This window comes from Carettochelys insculpta, chromosome 2 (genome assembly GCF_033958435.1).
Source record: "Carettochelys insculpta isolate YL-2023 chromosome 2, ASM3395843v1, whole genome shotgun sequence".
In the NCBI taxonomy this organism is placed as follows: Eukaryota; Metazoa; Chordata; order Testudines; family Carettochelyidae; genus Carettochelys; species Carettochelys insculpta.
In genome coordinates this window covers 33666208-33688264 of record NC_134138.1, presented here as the reverse complement: position 1 = coordinate 33688264, position 22057 = coordinate 33666208, and the positions used below count along the sequence as shown (strand labels likewise).

General features: G+C 40.5%; 1 protein-coding gene across 3 annotated transcripts in view; it reads right to left on the bottom strand.

The window, feature by feature from the left end:
* Window positions 1-22057, bottom strand: part of CSMD3 (CUB and Sushi multiple domains 3) — a 1166921-nt gene that overhangs the window by 332610 nt on the left and 812254 nt on the right. For all 3 annotated transcript variants that reach the window (XM_074985642.1, XM_074985643.1, XM_074985644.1), the window contains one exon: window positions 1565-1756. In XM_074985642.1, the coding sequence (XP_074841743.1) occupies window positions 1565-1756 (192 nt within the window). The remainder of the gene's footprint in view (window positions 1-1564; window positions 1757-22057) is intronic.

Sequence of the window (22057 nt, the reverse complement as noted above, 5' to 3'; positions counted from 1 at the left end):
CCTCAAGAGTTAGGTCTGCCTCTCACTTCCCCATGAAATATGTATATACAGTGCTTTTTTGCGCCGACACTTGCCAGGAGTGAATACCAGCACCTCAGCAGCTCCAGCCATGGAATTGGCTGGGGATAGTGGCGGGGAGCTGGCTGAGTAATGGCTCCTCTTTTTTCACAAAAAAAAAAAAAAAAAAAAAAAAGAAAGAGGTGTGTATATACTTGGTAAACTGTCAGCCCTCATTAAACTATAAATTATGATGAAGCTAAGTCTGGAAGGGGCTAGTGTAGATGTAGCCCAAGTGAGGGGAAAAAAAGAGAAAGAATACATGGTGCTGTGTAGTAATTGGCTGAGTATTTACAACTTGCAAAACTATGGAAATATTATGCAAGTAACTGCAAATAAATGTCAGTAAGTATCTTTATACCACATCAGATTACAGTAAACTCCTTGATATCCAGCATCCATGGGACTGGGAGTTTGCCAGATAGTCAAATATTCTGGATAATGGAGAGCTCAGTGCACACACTGGATGGGAGTGTAGAGGAGCCTGCCATCTGCATTCACAGACAGCACAGAGGGACACTGGGCAGTGCTGAGTGGGATGCCTCTTCCCCCTGCCCCCCGCACCCTCAAGGGGCAGGGCTATACATAACCCCTGCTCCTGCTCCCTGTGCTTTTCTTCCTGGCTCTGTGCTGTACTGTAGGACAGCCATGGGCCTAGGCAGGAGAACGCAGCACCTCATTAACCTGTTCCGAAGTGCCTCATCAACATGCTCCTTCCAAAAGGGAGGGCATGTGTAGACACGATTTATGTGTATTTACTTTCATTCATATATATCAGTTAATCAGTTTTAAACCATTTAATATTAGCTAAACAGATTTTATATGGTGCTCTTAAAAACCAGAATGATAGGGTGTGTCAAATGTCCTGCAGAAATAGTAGCAGAGTATGTCCTTAATCAAACTGCTGATGTCACCAGGAAACCATATCAAGTTTGTTTGGCATATTTTCCATAAGCTCCTCTGATCAGCATTAATTGCACTACTATCTTTCGCTTATTTAATGAGTGAATCTGAGGTCAGTCTTTCTACGATTTTGCCACAGATCAGCATCAGATTAAGTAGTCTATAGTTACCCAGGTCATCCCATTTACTCCTTTTTTTTAAATATTGGCACATTAACTTTAATCCCAGTCCTGTGGAACTTTCAAATGTTTTAAAATCTGTTTCAAGTAAAATCTGTTGGCATGCTTGCACTCTTCCCTCATGCTTGCTCTCTCACAGGTCATCTAACTGTAGATTATATGACATGTGAAGAAAAGTACGAAAAAGGGATGACTGTGATTCACCCGGCTGATAACTGAAGAAAGAACATGATAATTTCCCACCAGGTCTTTTACAAAGTGGTTTGTCAGATGGACTGTACTCCTCAGAGCTAGTTCCATAAGTTCTTGAAGGTGGACCAATAAACTATCTTTACATAAAAAGCAGATGTATAGTGCCTTTGACTAACTGTGATACAGTTTCACAATCACAAAAGCATTTCCATTTTCTCTTGTTTTCTGCATACCTATACAGACTGGTGGGTTGGGCTGCCAGAAGTACCGATTTTCTACCTGAATGCAGGTTATTCTCTCATCTCCTTGCAGCTCATATCCAGGGTCACATTGAAAAATAACAGTGTCTCCAGGTTCTCTTCCATACCCATTTCTAGTTCCATTCATAGGAACACCAGGATCACGACAGGCGGTGGCTACAGAACCTAATAAAGACAAAATAAATGAACGGTTTTAACTAACCCATATTAACTTTACTGGAGAGAAAGAGTGAGAGAGGACAAGAAGCACTGGGCTTAAATTTCGGCATGGAACATTTAGGTTGGACTTCAGGAAAATCTTTCTAACAGTCAAGGTGGCTAAGTATTGGAATAAACTGCTTAGGGAAGCTGTGCAATCTCCATCATTGGAAATATAGAAGAGAGGGTTAGACAAACTTTCAGGGATGATCTGGATGATGCTGGATCCTCCTATGAGTAGTTCAGGGTACTGGAAATGATGACCTCTCAAGGTCCCTTCCAGTTCCAGTATTCTATGATATATGCAGACTTAAGAATATGAGCTACTAAACCCAGGGACATTTTGGAGGATGAGAATGAGAAAGCTGAGTCAAGAAGGGCAAGTTGCACAATTTACTTGCACTTCAGTAAATCTTCAGAATTTTGGAATATTGTTTTTTTTATTAACTGTAGCCATTAGTTAATATTTTTAAACAAACCTTGAAATTGGTTCGATTGCACACAGACATATGCACACTTTATCTAACTATATTCTTTCACTTTTTTGTAGTTGTTGATATGAAACCAGTTATTTAGGTAGAACATGCAATTAAAGTACCTGAAAGTAGAACTGAGCTCCTGTAAAATGTCTAGTTCACCGTTTGCACATCTTATTTACTCTGATTGTATATACAATTATAGTAATTATTAATACAAACATGCACCTAGATTGGTGAATATCTTCCATTAAAGCATATATGTTATATGCTGTGTGCAAAATATTCAACTTTACATCTAAAATAGACACACACATCCATATTTAAGCACATGCTAGTTGAACTTTATATTACAGAAGAGACAAAAGGCTCCAAGTCAGGAATAAGGCTCCTTTGTGTTCCACATTGTAGAAAGATGGAAATAAATAATGCGGTTTCAGCAGTTTCATTGACTTCAGTTGGTTAATGTAACTGAACAAGTCCAAGTATTTAAACATGCTTGTGAGATTCAGGTTTTAATTGAAGTTCTGTTTTCAAAGATGATGGCTACCCACAAATGTTGCTTATATTGACAGAAGCTACTTTTATTTAGGTTGACTAAAGAACATTTTGCCTATCTTTTTCCTGCTTGATTACTTCTTTTTATTGCTTGAATACAAATAAAGCAGAACATACATTCCTTTGTTTGAGAGACTTGTTTGTCAACCTCAGTTTGGAACATGTGTTAATAACATCATACAACGGAACTTTATAACTTTACATACAATGCTGTTGCACATATTTTATCAGGACAACTCTAATTAGCCATATAAGAATTTTCACATGCTACTTGGTGAGGCATTCTTTGTACAAAGATTATTTCTGTAAAGAGTAGGGAGTAAATAAAAGAGTACATTTTGTCACACAACAAATTCTGGGATTCTTCGGAGATATGAGTTAACTATTTACAATGTGTCTTTCTTTATGTACTATATTTCAGGAAAAAGAATTCGCTCTACAAATGTCTGGGTTGGTTGTTTTTTTCTGATTTATGCCTGCAGAGAGGTGCTCAAAAAATCTAATCTATTTATATTTCAAGTAAATAAATCTCTTCCCCCAAACAATCAAAACCTTTACTGAGTTATTAACAAAATGTGTAAGTAACACCAAAAATATTTTTATTTAATTGTAGATGTTGGTTTTAAAATGTACATCTCAGTTGATGATTCAGGCCTTCTGTTTATATTCTAAAATAAGTTTTGCTCTTTTCTTCATCTCTGAAAATTTCATTATCAGATAGTATGACTATTATGCCTGTTGAATATTAAATTGTGTATAACTGGATATTAAAAAAACATATTGCCAAAGCACAGCGATGCTAATGTGTTGTATACATACCACTATTTATGGCAATTACAGAAGATCATTGAAGTTTTAAAAATTTAGTCAAGGCCAGAACATGAAAGGAAAAAAAAAAAAGGAAAAAAAAGGAAAATCCACCAGATTGAACCCAGTCATGGCTTTGGTTACGTAACATAAAACCTTACATTTTGGGATCTTCCTTTAATTAACATTACATCTCTAGTGTACTCTGATTTACATTAAAAAGTAGCTACAGTCTGTCAACTTAAATGCCTGCTACTTTGCATCTGTACATTTAAAAGCAATATTTTCTTATCCCGACCTCACCAACTGAGTAAAATGACTGTGCAGTGTTGAACAACTGCTGCATTCCATCCTAATGGTGCTTGTACTCAAACTCCTCCAACCCATTATTGACAATCTACAACCTATACTGGAACATGATGCTGTACGTTCATAGGCCCTAGGAGACAGGCCTGCTCTTTCCTACAGGTCCAGCCTCAGGAAAATTCTCATTAGCCACCATACACCATACTACAGATATACTAATCCTGGAACCTTTCCTTGCAGCAAAGCCCGTTGCCAACTCTGTCCATATATTTACCCTGGAGACACCATCACTGGACCTAACAACATCAGTTACAGGATCAGGGCCTCATATTCCTGCACTTCCACTTATGTGATAGGCCATCATGTGCCAGCAATGCCCCACTGCCATGTATATTGTACAAACTGGAAACTCACTTCGCCAAAGAATGAAAGGACACAAATCAGACATCAGCAATCTGAATACACATCAGAGAGCTTTTCAATTTAGCAGGACACTAATAAACACTTAATTGTGTACATGTTAATATGAAGAGAATTTAACACAAGATTGCAAAGGGAGACAACTGAATTGGAATTTATTTTCAAGTTTGATACCTATCACTCAGATTCAACAAAGATATCAATTACATCATGCATTACAAGGAAAATTTCCCATCTTTCATATTCACAGTGACTGCAGCCTTCCCACACAACTTAATAGACACTTGCAGACTGTTTTTTTTTCTCCTTCCTTTCCCCACCTCCCCTTCCGTCTGCCCTATCTAGCAGCTTCGTCACTTTTTAATTTCTTTTTTCCCATCTTTTTTTAAATTTCTCTTTGTTTCATTTTTCAGTTATCAGTAATCTCAAGATCTGAAGAAGTGGGTCTGTTTCATGAAAGATCAACAGCTAATAATACTGTTAGTCTTTAAGGTGCTACAGGACCACTTTTTTGTTTGGTAATGGTACTTGAAGTGATTCTTACATACAGTTTAGGTATTTCTAAGCATGGGATAAAGTTTCTATTATAAAAGGCAAAGTGATAATGCTGGCATATATTATTGTTTTTATTTTGTGTTTGTTTTTATTTCATTTTGTTTTTTGCAGATGGGTATGCACTTGAACTTTAAAGTGAGGGAAAGAGTATAAACTCCTACTAAATCCACAGTCCATTTTGGTCAATGTCAGAGTCCTTGGATTTCAAAAATGGTAGTTTTCACAATTTCAGCTATTTAAATTTGAAATTTCATGGCGTTGCAATTGTAGGGGTCCTGGAACAAAAAGTGAGGGTTTGCAAGGTTATTATGCGGAACTGTGAAATTTCTGCCCATACTTCTGCACTTCTACTGGTGGTCACACAGGTAGTAGCACTGCCTTCAGAGCTGGTCAGCGGGAGAATGGTGGCTACTGGCCAGGATCCCAAATCTAAAAGCAAAGCCATCACCACCAGCAGCAGAGAGGATGGATGACTCTCCTCTCCTCAGGGATTTTTTTTTATTACTGTTTTGTTGTTACTAGTTCCTTTTTACCTCCCAACTCTGACTTTTCAGCTATGGAAAATATCTGGAGATCAAGGCAGAGATTGTGTCTCAGTGCTGATGAGTATGTTATATGCACTGGACTATCTTCTTAGCCACCACGTCCCATCACTGAATTATGGCAAAGGACAAGCACAACTCCTCCTAGAGATCCCTAACGGATGCTGGACCTCCATACCACCAGGGCCCTCTATGTCAAGTACAAGTTGACCCTAAATCAGGCAAACATATTTGATTGCACATCTTGACGCTTCCAGGAGGTAGCTGTTAAATGTTATTTCTACTGTCTTTACTGTATATTGGTTTGTTCAGGTTACCTTTGGCTCCTCCTTCCTCAACTGTCTGAACTGACAGTTAGGAAATTCACAACTGGTAAAGAAATAACAATTTGCTGGACAAGGAAATTTTTTCTTTAACCAAAAATTTAGGACACTGAAGGTGCTAGCCATTGGGACTGACAGTCACTACAGGCCCGGAGTCAAGGTTGGGAGGAGGGCCAGGCTCCCCACCCCCCCAGAATGGGTGGGGCCAAATGTGGAAAGAACTTGCCTTAGGGTGGTAGTTGGCCCTGCCCCACAACTCCATGCTCCCTCAGTGTTGGGCACAGAGCAGTGGAACCATGCAACTGCAGCATTTCAAAGGGGCCCAGAGCTCCGGACACCACCATTGCCAAATTAGAAATGCCAGGTCTAGAGCAACTGCTCTGTTTGCCCTGCCCCATCAGCAGGCTTGCTGCTAGCTTCTGTACCGTATAAGTAATGTGACTGCTGTTGAATTTGGTCTTCTGGATTTGAGAATTTCCACTTCTCAAATTCAGAGTTTGTATATAATTTCATACAGGAGGTTTGATAACTTGCAGAGATCAAAAGAAGTTTCTCTGACAGACTGCCCAGTTTGCTAGTAATTTAGAAACTACAGTTTCATATTAAACAGGCAGTCTCAGTTCCATTTTAAACTGCATGAGATAATTTTTTCACCTAGAAGAAGTATAAAAACCACATATCAGGTATTTAAGACTGACAGGTGTTCTTAAAAGAATAGATTCATCTGATTTTCCTTTGGCTTATGGGAATAGTTAAATGAGTCATTACATTTGTCTAACATGCAAAATTCTATTCCAGTCCTTTCATTTAGGAGACTCCTTAAAATATGAAAAAATCTTATATTTGGATTGTTAATTTACCTTTTATAACATGTTTCTCACAGCAAATTTCAAATGGCTTCTTGTTCCACAACATGAAGCTCAGTATTTCTCCACACTACACATTGCCTTTAATTAAAAGCTTTTATCTAAGAGACACTAATGAAATCTGAGTCAGATTTAACTTTAGCAATTTAACTTTCTGTTGCAGAGATTGATAGATTTATGCTTATTTTTAAGTCTATGGAAGAGGACCAAAAGAAAAGGAATGAGTACTGAACTCACCTCTTGATTCAGATAGATTCCAAGACTGATATAAATTACTATCTTATTGTTTAAATTGTGAAGAAAAAATAATTTACTATACCATATTGATATAGCCTACTCTTTACAAAGTAATTGACCTTTTTTTTATGCAAACCTATACATTACCTAAAGAGATGGATAATTAAGATTGCTTGCCACACAATATTTTGGAAGTTTTACCTCCTTTTCAGCAGTAATAATAGTTTGTCAAGGATAAAGCTACATACTAGTAGATCAGTGTGGCCAAATTGCATCCTGGCTACATCTACACGTGCAGCCAACATCGAAATAGTCTATTTCGATGAATAACGTCTACACGTCCTCCAGGGCCGGCAACGTCGATGTTCAACTTCGACGTTGCTCAGCCCAACATCGAAATAGGCACAGCGAGGGAACGTCTACACGTCAAAGTAGCACACATCGAAATAGGGATGCCAGGCACAGCTGCAGACAGGGTCACAGGGCGGACTCAACAGCCAGCCGCTCCCTTAAAGGGCCCCTCCCAGACACAGTTGCACTAAACAACACAAGATACTCAGAGCTGACAACTGGTTGCAGACCCTGTGCCTGCAGCATAGATCCCCAGCTGCCGCAGAAGCAGCCAGAAGCCCTGGGCTAAGGGCTGCTGCCCACGGTGACCATAGAGCCCCACAGGGGCTGGAGAGAGAGCATCTCTCAACCCCCCAGCTGATGGCCGCCATGGAGGACCCAGCAATTTCGACGTTGCGGGACGCGGATTGTCTACACGGTCCCTACTTCGACGTTGAACGTCGAAGTAGGGCGCTATTCCTATCTCCTCATGAGGTTAGCGACTTCGACGTCTCGCCGCCTAACGTTGAAGTTAACTTTGAAATAGCGCCTGACGCGTGTAGACGCGACGGGCGCTATTTCGAAGTTGGTGCCGCTACTTCGAAGTAGCGTGCACGTGTAGACGCAGCTCCTGTGTGCCATATGTAATTCTTTTATGGAAAAGTGCAGCTCCCAGAGCCCACCAAGCCCCTTGTCCCTTCTCTGCCTAACATATTGGCAGGGAGGGGAGCTTGGGGCTTCTGAACCCCGGAAGGGCTTACAGCTTCAACCTGCAGGGTGTGCCTGATGCAGCTACTAGCCTTGGCAGGCACCACCCATGGGACAGAGGCTTCAAGTTCCACTACCCTTAAGTCCTACCTTCCTTCCCAGCAGTGAGCCCTGAGAAGGCAGAAGCCCTGATACCTGCCAGGTGCACTCTGGTCTCAAAGTTATGAGATTATCATGTGCAGCTCAGAGGGTCAGTAAGTTTGGCCACCACAAAAATAGTGGACAGATTTGTGGGGCAGATGATGCATTGATACTGCCCAAGTTTTACCCCCACTAAGATCCTCCATGCTTCTAATGCTTCTGAGCTTCTTATTTGTATCAGTATTAAAATATATATTTAAGATTGGCAGATACCATCACCAGTTCTACCTGTATTCTCCACTTAAATATATAGGAAATTTCTCTCAAACAAGTGGGCTCTTTGAAGTGGTACCACTGTACACAGAAACAAAACAAATTAAGAAAAATAATAAAAATAAAAAGAAAAATGTTGTTTCCCCCTCATTTGCAGCCAGCATTATTTGCATCATTAATTTGAAAAGCCAGTCTTATATAATATCCTATGTGTGAAGTAATATAGTCTTAGAATGAAACTGCAACTGGTTTATACTAATCTAATGAATTAAAACTGTGATTAGTAATCTGGTAATAAGTATTATTTTTGCTTCCTCCCAGAGTCCATTTTCTTCTATAAAAGCAAGAGACAGTTAAATCTTAACTGAAAATAAAGTATTGCCTTCATGAGTTTTCTTTTTTCCTTTTATGAGTCATATATTGCTGTTAATTTTAAAAGATCTTGTGTTTTTCCACAGTCTAATTAATATTTCTCTTATTGTTTTCCTAATATCATAGTTTTATTGTATGTATACTTGTTTCAATACCCACTTTCATAATTCAACCATTAAAATTTAATAAACATAATTTTCAATAGAATAAAAGACTGTAGTAAGTCATGTCTGTTCTGCATTTTGTTTGAGGGAGGAAAGGAAGTGGTCAGGTTCCCAGTAAAATAAAGTAGTCTAAGTTAAAAAATCTAGAACACAAAAGCATGCTTTAGCTAGGGCCAGATCATCATCATCATCATCATCATCATCATCTAACCCTAGACATGGAGGAGATAGAAGTGAGTAAATATCTGTACTATGAATTCTCATACAATCTATGAATCACTTGAGAATGTGGATTATTCTGATACCACTAGTAATACAACTTTCTCCATGGCTACTTTGTATAACTCCTACTCTCCTTTTTCCCCAATCTATTTTTCGCATTCTTTTCCTTTTGTGTGTCTGTCACTTGCTCATTATGAATACTGTTTGCACTTTTTCTGATAGCTGTTTATCAGTTTTTGTTTTCTAACTCCCTATGCTATTTTTGTTCCTATTTTTGTACATTTTTTCTTGCTCCTATGTTCTTTTGAAGTGTCCAAGTGCATTTTAGTTGTATTAAAGACTCCCTTTCTATTAGCTTTTCCATTCCCTCAATCACCACCTTCACCATTCCCTGTGAAAATTTGTGGAGTAAGCACAAAATCTAGCTTCGATAAAGTCTCTTATAACCTTGCTATAACACCTGCAATGCAGTCTTGGAAAAAGTCTTTTTCCAAACTGAGTAGAGCTGGTTACTACATCTTACTAGAAGCTTGTGATAGACTCAATGAAAAAATGTATATAAGGACAGCCTGTATTGTACTCTAATCTTGGCAGTAATGAATTTGTGGTGCATTTCTAAGTATACTTGCGGATCACAGCTAGTGAATTTTATAGTAAAGTTATGTTTTCAGACAGTGGTTAATGTCAGATGCCCCAGAGGGAGTGAATAGAACAGGTAGTCAGAGTGATCCCTCTCCTGTCATCTATTTCCAGCCTCTAACAAACTGAGGATAGGGACACCATTCCTGCCTATCCTGGCTAATACCCATTGATGGAGCTATCCACCATGAATTAAACCAGTTATTTTTTGAACTCTGAAATTGGTGCTCTTCACAACATCCTCTGGCAAGGATTTCCACAGGCCTACCATGTACTGAGTATAGAAAAACTTTATTTTGTTATTTTTAAACCTCCTACCCATTAAATTCATTTGCTGACTCCTAGTTCTTATGTTATGGGAGAAAATATCTTTTCCTTACTTACATTTTCCATACCTGTCATGATTTTATAGACCTCAGTCACATTCCCTCTTATGCTCCTTTTTATTTGCCTCACTGGGATTTAACTTCCACTTTTTAAAGGGTGCCCATTTGTAACCTCTCCCTGCTTTCTTCTACCTGGATGTTAAGCCACTGTGGTACTTTCTTGGTATTTTTACTGTGTGTGCGGGTAGGGGGAGGGTATTTATTTATTTATTTTTCAATTTGGGGTATACATTTAACTTGGACCTGTATTAAGATGTCTTTGAAAAGTTTCCATGCAATATGCAGGGATTTTACTTTTGGCACTGTATCTTTTAATTTCTGTTTAACTAACTCCTTCATTTTTGTGTAGTTCCTCTTTCTGAAATTCAATGCCACAGTGTTGGGCTGCTGAGGTGTTTCCCCCACCACAGGGGTGTTAAATTTTATTACACTGTGGTCACTATTTCAAAGCAGTCCAGCTATATGTACCTCTTGGACCAGATCTTGCACTCCACTTAGGACTGAATCAAGAAGTGCATCTCCTCTTGTGGGTTCCAGAACCAGCTGCTCCAAGAAGCAGCCATTTAAGGTTTCAAGAAATTTTATCTCTATAACCTGTCCTGAAGTGACATATAGCAATCGATATGTTTATCTTTACAGCCTCTGTACGCTCCCTTAGCATTTCACAGTCACTGGCTACGTCTACACGTGAAGCCAACATCGAAATAGCTTATTTCGATGTAGCAACATCGTGAATAACGTCTACACGTCCTCCAGGGCTGGCAATGTCGATGTTCAACTTCGACGTTGTGCGGCACCACATCAAAATAGGCGCTGCGAGGGTACGTCTACACGCCAAAGTAGCACACATCGAAATAAGGGTGCCAGGCACAGCTGCAGACAGGGTCACAGGGCGGACTCAACAGCAAGCCGCTCCCTCAAAGGGCCCCTCCCAGACACAGTTGCACTAAACAACACAAGATACACAGAGCCGACAACTGGTTGCAGACCCTGTGCCTGCAGCATGGATCCCCAGCTGCCGCAGCAGCAGCCAGAAGCCCTGGGCTAAGGGCTGCTGCCCACGGTGACCATAGAGCCCCGCAGGGGCTGGAGAGAGAGCATCTCTCAACCCCCCAGCTGATGGCCGCCATGGAGGACCCAGCAATTTTGACGTTGCGGGACGCGGATCGTCTACACGGTCCCTACTTCGACGTTGAACGTCGAAGTAGGGCGCTATTCCGATCCGCTCATGAGGTTAGCGACTTCGACGTTTCGCCGCCTAACGTCGAAGTTAACTTCGAAATAGCGCCCGACGCGTGTAGCCGCGACGGGCGCTATTTCGAAGTTAGTGCCGCTACTTCGAAGTAGCGTGCACGTGTAGACACAGCTACTGTCACTGTCCTGGTCAGGAGGTCAGTAATGTATCCCTATGGCTATATTCTTATTATTAGAATGGAGAATTATTGTAGAGATTCTATGGAAGACTTTGGTTCGTTTAAGATTTGTACTTCATTTGAGTCTACATTTTCTTTCATGTATAGTGCCACTCTCTGACCTGCACAACCCGTTCCATCATTCCAATATATTTCATACCCTGGTATGACTGTGTCCATTGATTGTTCTCATTCCACCAAGTTTCTGTGATGCCTATTATATCAATATCATCCTTTAATATGAGCCACTTTACTTCACCTATCTTATTATTTAGACAAGTGTTTGTGTGCAAGCACTTTAAAAAGTTGTCACTATTTATCTGTCTGCCATTTCCTGATGTGTTGAAGTTTTTCATCTGATTGTTTCTCATCTGAGCTTACCCATATTTTACCACCTTTGATCTTCTCCTCACTAGAATATAGAGAATGCCTATTAATAGACTTTCCCCTAGGAGATGTCTCTGTCTGATTCATGTGCTCCTCTTTTCCCATTTTATGTTCCCAGTCCATCACTTTAAAAACTTCCCTATGACCTTTTTAATGTTAAGTGCCAGCAATCTGGTTCCGTTTCGGTTGAGGTGGAGCCTATCCTTCCTGCACAAGCTCACCTTCTCCCATAGGTCTCCCCAGCTCCAAATTAATCTAACCTTCTCCTCCCTATACTATCATCTCATTCATGCATTGCAACTCTGAAGTTCTGCCTCCATACCTGGCCCTGCACATGGAACTGGAAGCATTTCAGAGAATGCTACCATAGATTCTAATATCTTTCCTAGCAGCTTAAATTTGGTCTCCAGAAGCTCTCTCCAACCGTTCCCTATGTGATTTGTACCTACATGTACCATGACCACCAGCTCCTCCCCATGACCACACATAAGTCTATCTTGATGTCTGAACAGATTCACATTTGCACCAGGTGGGCAAGTGCTCCCTTAGAAAGAGAAATCTGGCAATTTACAATGGCTGGCAATGCACGGTTCATAGCACTCAAAGATAGCAAAACACAGGAGCTAGCCTTTAGGCAGACCCTGGCTTTCTGGGAAGATCACTGTGTATGTCAGAAAGCTGTGCATTGTTAAAATCTCAATCATGAGGGAGAGATAAATGGGTCTTTGTACAAGAAAGGTGACAGCTGGGAGACAGAAACATTAAATGGTGTCCTCAAGGGATCATGGAGGAGAATACAAGTGTCATTACCCTGGAACTGTGACAGTGATTACCTAGGTAATCATTGGCCTAGCAGTGTAATATTCATCCCAGGCAAGACAAAATAGAAGCTGATATGGGACTCCATTAATAAAAGATCAATGACAATCAGCACTGGTTTACAGAAAATAGATCATGTCTGATTAACTGGATGTACATGTTTATGATATTACAATTGAGTTGATAGAAGGGATGATGTTAATAGAGTGTAAATATAAGAATTCTGTAAAGCATTTGACTTGGTCCTTGTTGGCATTTTTATTTTAAAAAGCCAAAATTGATACAAAATTAACATGACAAACATTAAATTGATTAAAAACTGACTGACTGGAAAGGCTTAAAATGTAATTGTCAACAAAAAAACATCAAATGGGTGTGCTTCTAATGAGGTCATTCTGGGATTGATTCTTTGCCCTATCATATTTAATGTTTTTAGTCAATGACCTGGAAGAGAACATAAAATTATCACCGATTAAGTCTGCAAGTGGCACAAATTTTGGGGTGTGTTAAAAATGAAGAGGTCAGATCATTGATATAGAACATACCAGCTTGCTTGTTAAACTGGGCACAAATAAACAATATGCATTTTAGTGGTACATAAATATATTCATCTAGGCACAAAGAATGTAGGAAGTACACTCAAGATATTTGGGGACTCTATCAGAAACCACAGATTATTGAAAAATAGTTGGAGGTTGTGGTGAAATATTATCTGAACATGAGCTCCCCGTGTGACATAGTGGCCAGAAGGGCGAAGGAGATCTGTGGATATATAAACAGAGGAATCTTGAGTAGCAATGGAGGGGATTATTCTACCTCTAAATTTGGCACTGGCATGGCCACTCCTGGAATACTGCTTCCCATTCTGCTCACCACAATACAAGAAAGATTCTGATAAACTGGGAAATGTTCAAAGAAGGGTCACATGAGTATTAAAGGCTTAGAAAACATGGTTTATAGAGATTGACTCATGTTGTTCAATCTCTTTAGCTTACCAAACACAGGGTTAAGGAGTCACTTGATTGTAGTTTGTAAGTATATGAAAACAAGTATTTCATAATGGATTCCTCAATCTAGCAGCCAAAATTATAACACAAATGCAAGTGTTAGAAGTTGAAGCTACACAAATTCAGCCTGCAGATAAGGCATTTAAAATTTAACTGTGGGGGTAATTACCGATTAGATTAAACTAAAAAGGATCCTGGTGGAGTCTCCTTTCTTGTCAATGTTTAAATCAAGATTGGATTTTATTTTTTAATGACAAGCACTAGTTCAAAGTACTTTAGTTTGGGAAAGTTCTCTGACCCATGTTGTAAGAATATAAACACTGGCCATACGAAGGCATAGAGAGGTCCATCGAGCCCAGTACTCTGTCTTCTGACAGTGGCCGGTGCAAGGTGCTTTATAGGGAGTCAGTAGGGCAGTTTATTCATTAATTCACCTCTGTGATCCAGTCTCAGCTTTTAGCGGAGGTTTAGAGAGACACAGAATGAGGCTGTGTCCCAAATCAGCCTGAATCTCTCTCTCTCTCTCTCTTTGGCCTTCACAACATGGCCCAAAAAGAAGTTCCACCGACTGACTGCACTGTGAGAAGAAGTGCTTCCTCATGTCCATTGTAAACCTGTTGTTTGCAGGAGATCAAACCAGATGATCAAAATGATCATTTCTGGACTTGAAACTGGAGGAAATTGGAGTCAAGTTGTAAAATATCTCAGAACTACTTGCAGTACACCGTGATTACTATTAATTCACAAGGCATGGTATAAAATACATTTTCAGGAAGCCATCAAATCATTATGTACTGGTGTAGATTCTTGTAAATAAAGTTAAGGAGTGATATCCTATTATGTGTCTATGTCAATCATTTCTATATCAGAAAGCAAATAGCTCACTCATTGGATCCAAATGTTCCTGACGATGCAGAAGCCATGCCCATTTGTTATTTGGCTGTTACATCCAGGAGATGGAAGCTCCATTTATATAAAATAAAGTTACTTTTTCAACATGGCTTTGTTAGGGCTTGTCTACAGTTGCCCCCAACTTGGAGGGGGCATGTTAATCAGGGCAATGGGAGATTACTAATGAAGTGCTGCTGTGAATACACAGCACTTCATTAGGCCAATTCTCCGCAGCAGCACCTTCATAGAATCATAGGGCTGGAAGGGACCTTTGGAGGTCATCTAGTCACTCTTCAAGCAGGATCAACCCCCACTAAGTCATCCCAACCAGGACTCTGTCAAGCCGGGACTTAAAATCCTTGAGGGATGGAGAATCCACCACCTCTCTAGGCAAAGCATTCCAATGCTTCACCACCCTCTTGGTGAAGCAGTTTTTCCTAATATCTAACCTACACCTCTCCCATTTCAACTTCAGACCATTACGCCTTGTTCTGCCATCTGACACCACTGAGAAGAGCTTCTCACCTTCCTCTTTACAGCTCCCCTTCAGGAAGTTGAAGGCTGCTATTAAATCACCTCTAAGTCTTCTCTTCTATAAACTAAATAAGCCCAAATCCCTCAGCCCGTCCTCATAGGTCTTGTGCTCCATCCCCTTAATCATTTTTGTTGCCCTCCACTGAACCTGCTCCAGCACATCCACATCCTTTTTATACTTGGGGAGGGGGGAACTGGACACAATATTCCAGATGTGGCCTCACCAGTGCCAAATAAAGAGGAACAACTACTTATCTCAATCTGCTCAAAATGCTCCTCCTCATGCACCCTAGTATGCAGTTAACCTTTTTGGCTACAAGGGCACACTGTTTACTCATATCCAACCTTTCATCCATCATAACCCCTAAGTCCCTTTCCATTGTACTGCTGCTGAGATAGTCGATCCCCAGCCTATAACAATGATTGAGATTCTTCTGTCGCAGGTGCAGGACTCTACACTCCTCCTTGTTGAACCACGCCAGATTTCTTTTGGCCCAGTCCTCCAATTTAACCAGGTCACTCTAGATTCTCTCTCTACCCTCCAATGTATCTACATCTCCTCCTAGTTTTGTGTCATCCGCAAACTTGCTGAGGGTGCAATCCAGTCCCTCATCCAGGTCATTAATAAAAATGTTGAACAGCACTGGCCCGAGAACCGAGCCTTGCGGCACTCCACTTGAAACCAACCGCCATCCAGATATTGAGCCATTGACCACTACCCATTGGGCTTGACCATCAAGTCAGCTTTCTATTCATCTTATAGTCCAAGGATCCAATCCATATTTCCTTAATTTATGGGCAATAATGTTGTGGGAGACTGTATCAAAAGCTTTGCTGAAGTCAAGGTATTTCACATCCACTGACTTTCCCATGTCCACAGAGCCTGTTATCTTGTTACAGAAGCTCATCAGATTGGTCAGGCAGGACTTGCCCCAGTGAATCTATAGTTACCTGGATTGTCCTCCCTTCCTTTTTTTTAAGGATGGGCATTACATTTGCCTTTTCCCAATCATCTGGGACCTCTCACGATCTCCATGAGTTTTCAGTGATAATAGATAAGGGTTCTGCAATGACATCTGCCGAATCCCTCAGTACGTTTGGATGTATTAAATCAGGACCTATGGATTTGTGTGCATCTGGCTTTTCTATATAGCTCTGAACCTGTTCTTTCCCCACCAAGGGCTGCCTGCCTCCTTCCTCTACTGCATTGCTTAGTGCAGTAGTCTGGGAGCTGACATTGTCCAAAAGACAGAGGCAGAAAAGACATTGTGTACTTCAGCTTCTCCCACTTCTTCTGTCAGCAGGTTACTTCCATCATCCAGTAACAGCCCCACACCTTCTCTAATCACCCTCTTATTGTTACCATGCCTACAGCAATCCTTCTTGTTGCCCTTCAATTTCCTTGTTAGCTGCAGTTTTAATAACACTTTTGCTTTCCTGATTACTCCCTGGCATTCTCCAGCAATTTTCATTTTTATAAAATAGGCCAAATAATAATACAGGCATCCCCTACAAGGTAAACTCCCAGGCAAATTCCCCTGTTAGTAGCCACCTGCTGGTCACACTCTCCCTAGTCACTGAACCTCTGGCTTTTGACGCCTTCTCTTCTTTCGTCTCTTCTACTGCTAGTGGATCACAGGGTGAGGAGCTCAATCACTCCCCCCCCCACACTAACTGCCACAGTAACAGAGCTCAGTCAGTCACTGAAATTCAAATTCATATAGACAATCAGCTTAGCAAACTGAAAATCAAATTCAAATAGTCAACCTAGCAATCAAACTCGCTCACAAGAAACTGACATCAATCAGTAACTGAAATTCAAATTCAAACAACCCAACAGCCCAGGAAACAGACACATGCATTGGCCCTCACCTGGTTCAGCTTTAGTTTTTCCATTGCAATATAGATATAGGCTCAGACTTTGCATCTTTTAGACTGACATATGTCAATAAAATCGGAGCACTTCAGGTATGTAATTACTAATATCCACTACAGCCTTCCCAAAAATATTTTCCATAGAAGAGAGATTAGTAACTATGTGTTAGCAGACACAGTTCTCAATGTCTCGGAATTGTTTGAGCAAAGAACCTTTTTTTTGTTTTGCTTTTTTTGTTTGTTTTTTACAGAGAAGGTGGTTATGTAATAGATTGCCTGAAATAAAACACACCTCTCCTACAGCCAAGGCTGTAACAAACTCACCACCTTCGAGCTCAGAGCTGAGCAACCTTCTTCACTTCATGGCACACTTCAGCACACCCAATATATATAACCCAAACCCCTTTCCTTCCCCAAGAGCCACGCATCCCCCTCCACTGTAACTCAGTGCCCTCCCCTCCCCGAGGGCCAGGCACTCCTCAGCCCCTCCTCTGCTCTAACTCAATCCCTCTCCTCTCCTCCAGAACCAGGCAGCTCCCAGCTCCCCATTATAACCTAATCTCTCAGGCCTCCCGCAGAGCCAGGTACCCCCTTCTCCCTCCCTGCTCTAACTTGATGCCAGCAACATACCAGAGCTGCCACTTCCACTGCCCCAGAGCTGCTGCCACACACTTCTCCAACCAAACAGTGGGGTGCATGCACAGATTGGCAGACTCCACTCCTGCTGCATGGCTCTGAGGCACACTAAGCATGTTCTGCTGAAATATTATAAGTGCTAAAGCTTTGTTGGCTCTTTGTGCTGTATAGGAATATAAGTTATGCTGTTTTCCAGACCTAGCAGTAGAAGTGATCTGCCTGGCTGAGCCCAGTATCTGAACCATATGGGCTTCAAGCTCAGTTTTGAAGGTGTGGGTAAAATGTTAAGGAATAAAAATTGTTCAGGAGTACATATTTGTATTTAGGAAGAGAGAGAGATGTGACTATTGTCTATCCTAGAAAAAAAAATAAAGCTTTGAAAATTGTTCAGTAAGGCTTCATAAGGGCTGTGAACTCTTTTTTGCTTAATATCCATTCTTCTCAAATAATTCAGTACACTGTATTACCCCCATGACCCTCTATTTTTTAAATAAACTACATTTGGAATAATAATAATAATAATAATAATAATAATAATAATAATAAATACTCCAGTTTTGAGCCCAAACAATACTGAGTAGCCTTACAGCTACAAATAGATGTTTATGTAATTGTCAGTTCTGTAAACTTAAATGTTCTAAAATTTGGGAAACAGCACACATGCACACACACAATTTACTATGAGAATTAAATGCATGAATTTGTTGATACTGCTGCTAAATCTGTGTGAGATTAACGTAAGTTAAAAGTAGTTAAAATATATTTTAATCAGTAATTCAGCAGCAATGTCAGGTGCAGTTTGAGAGTAGAGTGATCATTTTGCAGCATTACTCGTCAGAGAACAGCTGCTCCTGAAAGTTGGATTTGAGATAGTAAATGCCAGTTGACTTTGAGACAGACAGTATTAAAGATGCAGTGAAATCTGAAATCTACTATTTTAATAATGGTGTTAGTTGAAGTTTGAGGCAGTTTGATTTTTTGAAACAACTTCCACTATGTTTGGGTCCTGAAAAGCCTTTGGCCAGGCAATCTGAGTTTGAAATGCAGTACTCTGACTTATAGAAAGGTTTAAATAAGTTTCACAGGGTTTGGAAACACATGCTGGTTAAAAAGAAACTCATTAAAGGAAAATTTTGTTGCCTGACGTGCTCTGGATTCTGGCTCGCTTGCAGTTTGAGAAGCTTGGAGTTTGAATGCATTAGGTTGTGTCCTGAAAAGGTATTCCATAAAGTTAAACAAACAAACAAAAATACAATTCTTCTCCACCCACAAAACTAAAACACCAAAACATCCTGCTATTTATTCAATGGTCCTATTTCTGATCTATACATATATAAAGGAGGAGAATTCAGCTCTGTAATTGTAGTAGAGTGGCTATGCACTCAAAAAACTCAATTTATAAATCACTCTATACTGCAAGTAATCCTGAGACATTTTACAAATTGACTCCATCAATGGTAGAGTCCATTATTACACCGAAGGGGGCATGTTAATCAGAGTGATGGGAGATTACTAACGAAGTACTGCAGTGAATACTCAGCATTTCATTAGGCTAATTCTCCACTCTGGCAACTTCGAAGTGCAAACTTCAAAGTGCCGGCATATGTGTATCCACAGGCACTTAGAAGTGCCTGTGCTACTTCAAAGTGCCTTTACTCCCCAAAATTTCGAGGAGTAAAGGCACTTTGAAGTGGTGTGGGCACTTGGAAATGCTGCTGGATACACACATATGGGCACTTCGAAATGTGTCCAAGCATGAGGTGGTTGGAATAATGGAGACTTGGTGGGATGATTCGCATAACTAGAGCACGGTCATGGAAGGTTATAAACTGTTCAGGAAGGACAGACGGGAGAAAAGGAGGAGGAGTTGTGCTGTATGTGAGGGAACAGTATGATAGCTAAGAGCTCCAGTATAAGGAGGGAGAAAATCCAGTTGAGTGTCTTTGGGTTAAGATTAGAGGTGGAAGTATCAGGGGTGATGTCGTAGTTGGTGTCTGCTATAGACCACCACATCAGGGAGGTGAGGTAAATGAGGGTTTCTTCAGGCAGCTTAGTGAAGCTTCCATATCACAGGCCCTGGTTCTCATGGGAGACTTTAATCATCCAGGCATTTGTTGCGAGATCAATACAGCAGCACACAGACAATCCAGGAAGTTTTTGGAGAATGTTGGGGATAACTTCTTGGTGCAAGTGCTGAAGGAACCAACCAGGGGCCATGTGCAGCTTGACCTGCTGTTCACAATCAGGGAAGAACTAGTAGGAGAAATAAAAGTGGGTGGAAACCTGGGCTTCAGTGACCATGAGATCGTAGATTTCAGGATCCAGACAAAAGGAAGAAGGGTGAGCAGTAACTTACAGACCCTTGATTTCAAAAGAGCAGGCACAGGAACAAACTAGTCAGCTTAAATTCAAAAAGGATGAGTACAAGAAATGGAAATCTGGACAGTTGACTAAGGAGGACTATAAACATATGGCTGGAGAATGCCGGGGAGTAATCAGGAAAGCAAAAGCACAACTGGAACTGCAGCAGGCAAGGGATGTGCAGAGTAACAAGGTTTTCTACAGGCATGTGAACAATAAACAGGTTATCAGAAAAGGCGTGGGGGTATTACTGGATGGGAGAGGTAACCTAGTGACAGATGATGTAGGAAAAGCTGAAGTACTCAATGCTTTTTTTGCCTCAGTCTTCCCAAACAAAGTCAACACAATAGTCCTAGAGAATGCAGTATGGGAAGGTGGAGGGCAGCCTTCTGTAGGGAAGGAAGAAGTTCTGAGCTATCTAGAAAAACTAGATGTACACAAATCCATGGGTCTGAATTTAATGCACCCAAGGGTACTGAGGGAACTGGCAGATGTCGTTGCTGAACCCATGGCCACTATCTTTGAAGACTCTTGGAGATCTGGAGAGATCCCAGATGCCTGGAAAAAGGCAAACATAGTGCCTATCTTTAAAAAAGGAAGGAAGGACAATCCAGGGAACTATAGACCAGTCAGTCTTATCTCAGTCCCTGGAAAAATCATGGAGGAGATCCTCAAGGAATCTATTTTGAAGCACTTGGAAGAGGGGAAAGGGATCAAGAGTCTCTTGCCAAAAATCAAAGAAGAACTATATGATAGAATTAAGTTGACATGTCTTCGAATTCCACAACAGTGTCCAGATCTTCTCAGGCTAGGATTTTCTTGGCACTGAACTCTGAGACATCACAATATCGGAACTAGGAGTAAGTACATGGAACTGGTTATAACTCTGAATCCATCAGGACTTTTTTTTATTGCCAATTCTTTTGTCATCATGGATTGAATGTGATTATTTCTAGCAGGGTATACACATTACTATACAGCTGGTATAAGGACAAAGAAAGCTCGCGCAAATCTGGAAATCTGTGATGCTAAAGTGACAGGAGGATAAGATTTTGGACAAGGAAAATGACATCCTATCACTAAGCAAATCTGTTTCTTTTTAATTGCACTAAAATAATGAGCAATTCCCTTTAAACTTAATGCAGGAAATGGATGATAGGGTTTTTTTTAGTAGGTCAAAAAGACGGCCATATTTATGGTTATTAACAAAGAAATGGTTGTTGAATCCTTGTTATCTGAAAAAGTTTCTATTGGATGTTGACAAGGAATGAAAAAGAAGAGGACCGAGCCCTAATGGACTCTAGCATAGTGAGAGGATGGAGGAGGAGGAACAGTCAAACAAAACACTGAAAGCTCTATGGATTGGAGAGATACTAAGGATATGGCTATGCTACAAGCAGAGTTACAATACCATGAGTAAACATGCTTGCACTAGCATGACTAAACATAACAATGAAGATGTGGCACCCTGGCTTCCATGTGACCTATATAAGCATGCTGGGAATATTGGATATATACTTGCTTTGCTGGCCCCACACTGAACCCTCTGTCACCATGTCTACACCCCTTTTTTTGGACATGCTAATGCAAATATATTTATAGGTATGTCTACCAGTGCTGCAATTGCACCTCAGGTTCCACTCTAGACATCCCAGGTGAACAGTGTAACAACAGCAGCACACATGTCAAACACTGGTGGTTGGTTTCTATACTCACAGCACTTGTTATCAACCCCCCATTTAAGTTTTTCCTGCATTTTTTTACTAAATATTTAAACATGATGCTGGGTTGGAGAATGCAAAATAAAGAGCCTGATTCTCCTTTAAATATGCAAATATCCACAGTGTATGAGGGCATTTTCAAGGCACAAGGTGATCCCCCCATATGTAAGATGTGGAGACTAGGCTTTAAACATTCATTTTAAAGTGCAAAATTGTTTTTTAACTGTAAGAAGTAACCTTGATTTTAGGGCTTTATCACATTTCAAACAAACAAGAGAAACTGAAACTCTGCCAGAGAGA